General features: G+C 31.4%; 2 protein-coding genes across 2 annotated transcripts; both read right to left on the bottom strand.

Moving 5' to 3' along the window:
• Nucleotides 1-191: 191 nt before the first annotated feature.
• Nucleotides 192-6,051, bottom strand: LOC134282144 (uncharacterized; the record flags this gene model as incomplete). Its single annotated transcript, XM_062764594.1, has 4 exons — nt 6,004-6,051; nt 1,014-1,208; nt 595-702; nt 192-431 (listed from the first exon to the last, which is right to left on the bottom strand). Coding segments are annotated over exons 2-4 (541 nt in total), but the record flags the coding sequence as incomplete, so codon positions are not given.
• A 1,475-nt stretch (nt 6,052-7,526) lies between these two features.
• On the bottom strand, nt 7,527-9,174 carry LOC134282143 (uncharacterized). The gene is made up of 5 exons (XM_062764593.1): nt 8,970-9,174; nt 8,737-8,845; nt 8,429-8,636; nt 7,804-8,332; nt 7,527-7,682 (listed from the first exon to the last, which is right to left on the bottom strand). Exons 1-5 carry the CDS (start codon nt 9,036-9,038, stop codon nt 7,527-7,529), a joined length of 1,071 nt encoding a protein of 356 aa, XP_062620577.1. The 5' UTR covers nt 9,039-9,174.
• Between the last annotated feature and the right edge of the window lie 402 nt (nt 9,175-9,576).

The raw sequence follows: 9,576 nt of genomic DNA, 5'->3' as shown, positions 1-9,576 counted from the left end.
AACTTCCCGGTCCAAAGGTAAGTTCTGAAACATATTACATGATTTAACGGTAGGCTCAATGAATCAATATATTTAGAAAAAAAACATTTTCCTGGGGTTGTAAAATTATGAGTAAGTCCACGAACATTCGACTCCATGAACATTGATATCATTTCACAATAATTTGGAGTATGGACTCCGATTGAGTATACCTGACTTCCTCCTTTTAGTCATCTTTAAATATCCAATGGACATGATAGCCAATATTGCAGCCAGTAATACGATATAAATGATTGCTATTGCGCTAGCAGGAGTTTGGTCATTTTCGTGAGAAATTTCTGTTGTTATATTAGAATAACCACTTGTAGAAAAGTCGTTAAAACTAGTATTGGGACATGTCGGATCTGCATAGAAACACCTCTCTTCTGTGTTTATTTCGAGACATGCTGGAACTATTTTAATATAAATATTGATAATGAAACTGAGCCAGGAATTGAATGTGTTTAATTAAATACTTTCAAAATATTTTGATTTTACTCGATAGAACAATTATAGAATGAAATGCATAAGTGCGATTGTATTGTTGAAATACTGATCATTTGAGACCGAACTTACACTGATAAACATCTGAACTTCTGAATAACCTGTTAGGACAACCCTCGGTGAAACTGCTACAGTTGACGATATCTACAGCCCCATCATTGGTAACCACCAGGCAGTTACCTTCATGGAGACATGGAAAAAAATTATTATAAATCAGCCTGGAAATAAAAACAAATCAACTTTACCTATCAATCAGGTAAAGTGAACCTTTTTTATGTTTTGTCATAAATTTTAAATAGCATTTTGATCATATACCGGTATTGAAAATGACGGGGAAAAAAGTCGCGTGTTTAGCTAAGAAAAGTGCATGTACGTAAAGTAGATAACTATAATCATGTTAAGTGTTAATATTAGATAATTGTCATATAAAGTTAATTAAGTCAGAAATATTATAAAATCAATTCTTATAAATCATGTCATGGAATACGAACCTTGATTATAAGGTGCCACTGTACCAGTCAGGCAATATTCCACTAGAGCTGTCTTCTTAAAATTGGGAATGCATAGATACTGACTTCTGGCGTATTTGTCGGCACCAAATTTTAACTTGAAGGCTGCTGCTTTGTGTTCCAAAAGGTTTTTTGGACAGGATTTAACAACATATCCAAAGCCGTAGTAGGCCATACCTGGTTATATAAAGGACAAAAATATCTTAATTTGCTGTTTAAGGTCGTAAGAGACGTTCCTCAGATATATGTTTTCTATACCTTCGTAATGTATAAAAAAGGCTTAAAATCATAGTCACACAATGATTTTCAGACTGGTTTCGAGTACTCAATTCTAGCAATCAATCAGCTAATATTTTGGGTATTTAAATCATTTTTTTTCAGAAGGATTATATGAGAAACACCATCATTTGGTATCTTGCACAAATGTCTAGTAAGGTATCTCATTTTTAATGAGTACACATGTTGAAGTCGGAATACTTCAATGACAAAATATCAGAAAATATTATATTTCATTATGAACGTATCGTTTGTCTGTAAAGAATTAAATGTATTTATCGTTTTGTAAATGTTTAAAGCAAGAAAGACCAATTCCTGCGAAGTACTTTGCAAACTTAATCGGGTTGCCAGAACTATGATGCTCAATTTAAGCGCCAAATATAACAAGATGTGATTGTGAAACACGATGCACCCGGTGGCAAAAAGTTCGAAAAAGCTATTTTATGCATAAAAGAGACGGTCAAGGTCACAAGGTCATTGATCTTGGTGTCATTTGGAAGACTGAAATAAGTGGCGTATGCATACAAAATATAAAGTCTCAATCTCTCATGGTTCAAAATTATGGCGAAGGTTTAAATTGACAACACACAGACAGGGAGGCAAACAGACAGAAAAACAGACAGACAGGACAAAAAACAATAAACAGGGTTTTCACAACATATGTGACATATGTACATGTAAATGCAGACAGATAAATTTTAAGAAAAGCTACATATGCATTTAATATGTCATTTTAATCAGCAGATATTCAAAATTATTATTTTAAGTCAGAAGTATCCAACTTTCTCTGTTTCAGTTACTATGGCAACAAAGCCTAAAATCTTCAAGTGATTTCCCAACCACTGTTTTGTAAGTTTCCGATGAGTTTACGTAATTATAAGTTTTCGATAAAGTTACGTAAATATCATTTGTTCCTAATCCTGAATCGGGGTTTTCCATTTTGTTGATTTAAATATAGATCAAATGTCCTTATATAGGCTAGTGTTAAAAAGTGGAGTCATGGACGTAATCTATAAATAATGTAATTGTGATTTAAATTCAAGACACGTGGTTTAGGTTTACCTATTCAAAGGTTATAGGGTAGAATCGGTTTTATAAATAAAATTGGCAGTAAACAGGAACTTGCTATAGTCTGGTTTTTTTTAAAAACATATCCTGTGAAAAATATGTTTCCAGACCTTTCTGAAAGACTTCAATCATTTTCAACAGAAAGGGGTGGCTAAATGGGGGGGGGGTGTAAATAAAAGTTTACACATCTTATCACAGTTTACTGCAAAAATTAGAGCTGAATAGCGACCGATACGCTGGTAATACAAAATGTGTAATATCATCTACACTGACAAACCTTTCTTTGTCTTATATGGCTATTGCTAATAACGTGCACAGAGGATCTTACCACGAGCAATTGACCAATCGTTGATTGAAAACGTTTACGCCAAATACATGTTTACATGTTACTTCAAACACGTGGTTCAGATCAATCTATGATCATGTCAACGGAGTGCAAAATTAAAAAAAAGTTCTTATGAACAAAATGCAAACATTAGAAACTATGAAAGATATCACGGGTGTTTTTTAATTTGTTGTTAATTAGAGAATAATATGTTTTATAAAATGTTTACGTTTAGTTAGTGTCAAGTTCAGAAAAACAGCACTTCAAAGGTAAGGAAAACGAGCAGCACCTCGAATGCATTTAAATGGACAAAACATTTTTAGGGAATCTACCTGACAATTGTATTCACCGATAGTACAATAAAGAATTTATCAAGCGTAAAATTCCAGTAGTATTCGTAGTTACCCATAATGCAATTCTCATTCAGCTGATTTGTCAGTTAAACTCACATTGGTGACTCATTTGCTAATCTGATTATATTTGTCCAAAAGGAAGTTTTAATTCATGACAGCAAAAAATTGTATCATAGAGAATACTTATAACTTAAACTTGAATGAATTCAAGAGAGATCTATTGAAGTACATTTCTACAGAATGATATTTTAGGGTGGTGAAAACTAAAACGTAACATAACTTTTCTGTTTACCATGTCTCCACGTGGTAGTTACTTCCTAGCCACATTTCCGTGAATGATTTACCCGACCTCGCTAAAGTCTCGCTTACTCTCGCCAGAGCCACTGTCAGAGCTACTCTGAACTCAACGGGTTAAATAATTAGCAGAACACCGAAAAGGAAAAGGTTCCGAACATATTAGTATGGGTGTAACAGTAAATATGTGAAATCAGGAATTTCCATTTAGTAAAAAATTGTTTTTACTGGCAATTTTAGGAAATATATGTAATTCCTGAATAGCTAGGAAATTCATGTATTTACTTAAACTTTTAGCCAATTTTACAGTTTTTACTGAACTAAGCTGGATGAATATGTATATCCCTTAAAACATTCAGTATGTATACAAATACTTAAATTCTTGTTTTTAAATCAGCATTCGGTGTGAATTGTTTCTACGAAGCTGATGTTATCCATTAAATTTGAATTCTTTATTGTACTTCTAATTTTGATGGAGTACCAAATACATGTATTCACATTTCAAAAATATTATTTCTAAAGAAGCTATGAAAATGTTGCATTCAGCATCACAATGATATATTTAAACTAGTTTTTTTAATTATCATAATATTTATCAAAAATGTACGAATTATAAATGGTGATAATATGTGGTATTTCTGTTTATTTGAGTCTTACATGTTTAAAGTTAAGGTAACATAGATATGTTTTGCAATTATTAGTTAATTTAAACTTAATTTGTAAAAATAAATTTTTCAATTTTGAACTACTGAAATTGTGAGGATGAAAAATTCCTTGATGTAAAGTTCCATCTTGAATTACTGACTTCAATTTCGTTACATTATGTGTATTTAACAAGATTTTTTTGTGCATTATTTGGGAGACAGCATAAGAATTGTTTTATTTGTAAATAAGATGCGTCCAGGTTTTAATCTACTGTCAATTAATATAACATTGTATATCCATATAATAAAATAAGAAATGCAAAGTAAGCCGTTTTAGTTTTTTAAAAAAAAATGTATAAAAATAACTGAAAGTTAGTTAAAGTATTTTGTGATCTGGAAAACACATTCCAGAAAATGAAAGCAGAGTAACATAATGTTTTTTTTTATTAACAAATAATGCATTTCTTAAATTCATAAACAAGTAAAGGTTTCTTTAAAATATTATTTATTCGCATATGGTATGCTATCTGATATAAAATTGAATGTACTGTGCATTTTTCAAATTTTAAGATTCATATTGTAATTTATACCACAAAACACAGTCAGTAAATATGTTTAAAAAGTATTGAAAAGTACAGTAATTACATGTATTTACTAACTGAAATCAGTAAATACGTGTATTCCCTAAGCAGAATACGAATTTCATATAATTCCTAAAATTCCTGAAATACATGAAATTCCTGATCACACATATTTTCTCTAAATATAAAGGGTGAAAAAACAGTTGTTTCTAGTACACACAAATCAGTGCATCTTAAAAGCTTGTGACATTTCATGTCACATACAGAATTACCTTAACTTTTTTTTTTATTTCATAACAATGATTCTACACTCCTCTCCTAGGCATAAAATATTACTAGATGTTGAATGTTTGGGAATCATACATTTTAATGGCAAACAACTTAATAATTTGATTTGAATTATTATGACACATACTGGTATATTGAGTTACCTTTTTAATTTAAAATTGATATCATTATTTTAGCTTCTTATCCCACCTCTAAAAATTTCCGGGGTCCATATTTAATGCACTTTTTTTGGCCGCAGCATGGATCGAATAAATCTTTTGTTGTGTTATTGGTAATGTGCACATCGGGAAATGAGACTTTTTCAATGTTTCTTTGGAAAACATACTAAGAAGTTAAGATTGATATTTCATAAATTTCATAATTACTTATTGATATAATAATTCAGTTTGTTTTTCATTTCTCATCAGTATAAGATAAAATCAGAAATAATGGAATAAAAAAAAATCTGGATTTATTTTTAAAGTATACGTATCTCGAACTCAACTTCCTGTGTGTCTAGTCAAAGCTATTAAGTGTATTTATGTATATGATAATGTATGTGTGAAGTAAATGTGTACCAGATAGTATTATTCTAATTCATCTATATGTTGTGTGAATGTAATGGGTCTTGAGTGGTTCATCCGGGGTTTTTATTTCAGCGCCTTCTAATTATTTGACGAGATGTGTGTATTTTTTATTGTATAAATTATGCCAAACAATACTATTTTGATTCAAGGGAACTCTTTTATTTTTCATTGGCAGAATTTTTCAGAAAAGATGAATGTCAATTTCTATCTAGATATCTAAGCGAGAGGGTTCTTTATAAAGAATATCCAGGTTGCATATTTTTCATGCATTATTTGCTTTATTTGTCATGCACATCACGTAGGCCTGGCGAATTTTCGTATGACAATGGAAGCATGTTGGCATGGATGGGTGGCCATGAGGTCAGTGTGAAAGGGCATTGGAAATGCATTTACACATCCTTTATCACTACACTATTCACCAATGTGCATTATATATACAAACAAAGAAAACGAAAGTAACATAAATTGCAATAATAATGTTTTCATTGTTATATTAACATGATTAAAATTGTATTGATTAAAAAGAATACTAAAACTTAAGTAGAAAGTTATATCATAGTATTAAAGAGTCTTTTACCTGCTTACAGATAATCACATGTGTTTTGCAAAAACTGTGGGATTTCCCATTTTGTTGATTTATATTTAGAACAAGTGTTATAGACTGTGGTAAAAAAAAGATTGGAGTCATTTGGTAGAATAATTTCAATAGGATGAAGAAAAAACAATAGTATGTGACTAATGGTTTCTACATTGCAATGTTACTTCAAATAATTTGTGAATGAAAAGCAAACGAAATCTATACAGCCTTAAACGATTTTAACCATAAAGGATTGTCTACATTTTATTAATTTCATAACAAAAACTGGGTAACATAACATAGCACTCCTATACTAAGCAAACAAAAATAGTACGAAGTTTTGAATGCTTTAGTAACCATTTTCTAAAAAAATATTCTTATCCCACCTTCATAATTTTCTTTAATCCATATTTTGTGCCCTCTCTTTCGGCCGCAGCACAGAGGGATCAAATGTGTTAAAATGTGCAGATGGTACAGTGTAAAACATGTAACATCAGACGTTGTTTTTCATTGTTTCTGTGGAAAACATACATAAAAATAAAGAATAACACTTTAAAAAAAAACATAATACTCAGTTTAAATGACTGTTATAAAGTCTCATTTTGTTTTATCATTTTTCATCACATATATTTTAATCTAATGATTTTATTTTTTTTTTTAAATAGATACCGTCCCCGAACATGAATGTGTGCAACAAAATTAAAACAGAAAACACTTGTTTCCGAACATAATTTACAGTGCCTTATAAAATCAATAAAGTTTGATTTTGTCGTTTTGTTGTTGTTGAATGTCCCTCTAGGGATTTTTCATTCATATGGAGAAGCCACCACTTGCCATAAAAGAGTTTAAAGGGCACCTTTAGTCAAATATTTTCTTTTTACTAATCATTAAAAGTAATTTATCTATGGACACATGAAAAATCTGCACCTCTTTATCTGCAGCGGTTTAGCCGATAAAACAATTAAAATTTGACTTTTTCTGCCTGCTCACGGAAACACACGAGCGTGAAAGCTGCAAAAGTTCTCTTATCAGCTGTGGAATGTGAAACGTCACGAATGTGACCGCGAGAGCCTTTTACTTTACAATTAGCATCATGGCTTCACAAACAGATGAAATTGAAATATTAGAAGAAAATGACATTTGGTTTGATTTGGATGTTGAGGAGGAATTAGACAATAAAGAAGATCTTAGTGAAGATTCTTCTGACCATGAAGAGACAGATTCTGATACTATTGGGACAGAAAATGCTGGCTTTGGTATTCTCCCATACCAATATGAGCCTTATGCAACTTCTGATGAAGATGCATCCGACAATTCAGAAGCTGATGAGGAAGACAGAACACATAACACAGACTGGTGAAGAATAGTTTAATTTTCTTTTAATTCAATTATACATATCAAAGTTGCATTGTTTCATTAAGGTCAAAAATATTTTGACAAAGAAAATTTCAAACAAATATTTTTTTTATACAATTTTTTTCTTTTCTGATACCCAAGTAGGTGTTCATGTCAATGCTGCACAATCATGGCATCAAATACCGAAAACGAACCCACTTGTTGACTTGGACATGCCGATCAGTTACTAATGTGCCTATTTCTACCTCCATATCACAAAAATAAGCCATTGTTCTAATCAAACCTTCTAATTCCATGTGGGAACTACTTTTGACTTCATTTGACTACAATATATGTATATATACATATATATTTTAACACACAGGAATAAATGGGATAAAATGATTAAGATATTACATAAATACGAAAAGAATACATGTATCAGTAATTAACACTCAACAGTACCTGAACAAGCTCTATGTGCACAATTAGCCCCTCATCTAGATCTATCACTGAATAAGCCCCATATTTTGCAGAGTGTCCAGGGCTGTCAGCTCGGCCATCTCCACCCAGAGCCAGTGGATTTCCTTGTTGCTTCACATATTCTACATAAGAATTTGTGAAATTCTTCCAAATATGAAAAATTCCAGGATGTATATAGCACTTTTGATGATTGTAAAATGTTGACAGTTTTGGAGCTTGAACATTCATGAATTCAAACATTCTGAGAGCTTTACTTGGAATGGACCCTGATAGTACAATTGATGTTGATATCAAAAGATTTCCTGCAGGTACCTCTCCAATATAGGGTTGACTATTCCATGTTGATTTTAAATTACAAAGAATACATTCCACTTCAACTGAAATGAATGATCCTTTTATTTGTTTTATCTTCCCCACAACTGGAGACTTGCATTTGGAACAGGTATGAAATAACTTCATCAGTTGGGATTGAAACACAATGAATTTCTTCTCTTCTCTTGCATTTGGTTTTCTGACAAGCAAACGAAAAAAAAACTCTTTTTAAAAAAAGTTGATCATGCAGAGTTTCCCAGCATAAATAAATATGAAATACAACCTATAAACTCACTCATTTTCCTCGGAGGAATACTCCATGGAATCATCACTTTCAGGATGTTCTTGATATTCAGAATCAGAAGAAATTTCCAGGTCGGAGGATTCTGTTGGCATGTCATCCTCGTATCTTAGGAATTGATCACTCATAGATTGTTCATTATCGTTTATATTGCACTGTATACCCACACTTCTTCTGGCAGGATACATATTTATTTGAGTCCCTGATTGAAAAGAAATACTTCCATTTCACAATTTAATATTTTTTTTAAATTAGATTAATTGAAACTCTTAAGTCTCAGAAAATGTTCATCTTATATTTACCTTTGGTAGATGTTTTAGATTTGGTTTGGCTAGATTTACTTCTTTTATTCCATGACCTTTTTGTCTGACTGAAGGCTTCTTTTGATTTTGAAAATCCTTCTGAACCTTTCTAAAAATCCCAATTAAATTAATATACAAGACTATGGAACAGGATATACATGTATGCATACTCAGTCCAGATATTAATTATTTTTTAAAGGGTATGGTATATTTCTATTCATTTTCAAGCTTACATTGATTTCATTGTCAGTCATTGTGCAATTTGAATCTTCTTCTGATTTTCTAGCTTCAGCTTCTTGCATAGATTTATTCTGAACTTCTGTTTTCTCTGTAATGATCTACAATAAGATACATGTATCATCTTCAAATATTTTGTTATGAATTACCAGTATAAACATTTTCCAGACCTTCTAAAAATATTTACTAATAACATCTTTGTTTAAGGTGTAAAATGTAAAATCTACTTACTCTAAAATGTTCTCGTTTTACAAATGCCCCTCTTATCCGTTTCCTTTCTTTTTTCTCTCTCTCATTGGATTTCTCCTCACCCTCCTCAATAGAGCTCAAATCACGTTTTCCTAAAACACTAGGGTGATGTTTTGTTGGTACTGACCCAGGATTTAGAACTTTGTTCTTCACTGGAATTCCTTGTGATTTTTTGAATCGATACTCAAATGGATAACAAGAGTCATCTAAATGTAATTCACAAAGGCTGGAATATTTAGTAGGGCCCTCAGGCCATTTTCTCTTAAGTCTAACACAGGCAGTCCACTTTGGTACAAGATGTGGTTCCTTTTTAAATGGAAAATAGTGCAGGGACACTCCATCTAAATGTGTACT

Source organism: Saccostrea cucullata, unplaced genomic scaffold (genome assembly GCF_032062105.1).
Source record: "Saccostrea cucullata isolate Sc308-1 unplaced genomic scaffold, CSIRO_AGI_Scuc_v1 ctg5150, whole genome shotgun sequence".
Classification (NCBI taxonomy): domain Eukaryota; kingdom Metazoa; phylum Mollusca; class Bivalvia; order Ostreida; family Ostreidae; genus Saccostrea; species Saccostrea cuccullata.
Note: the sequence above shows the minus strand (reverse complement) of the source record. Positions and strands in the feature narration are given on the sequence as shown.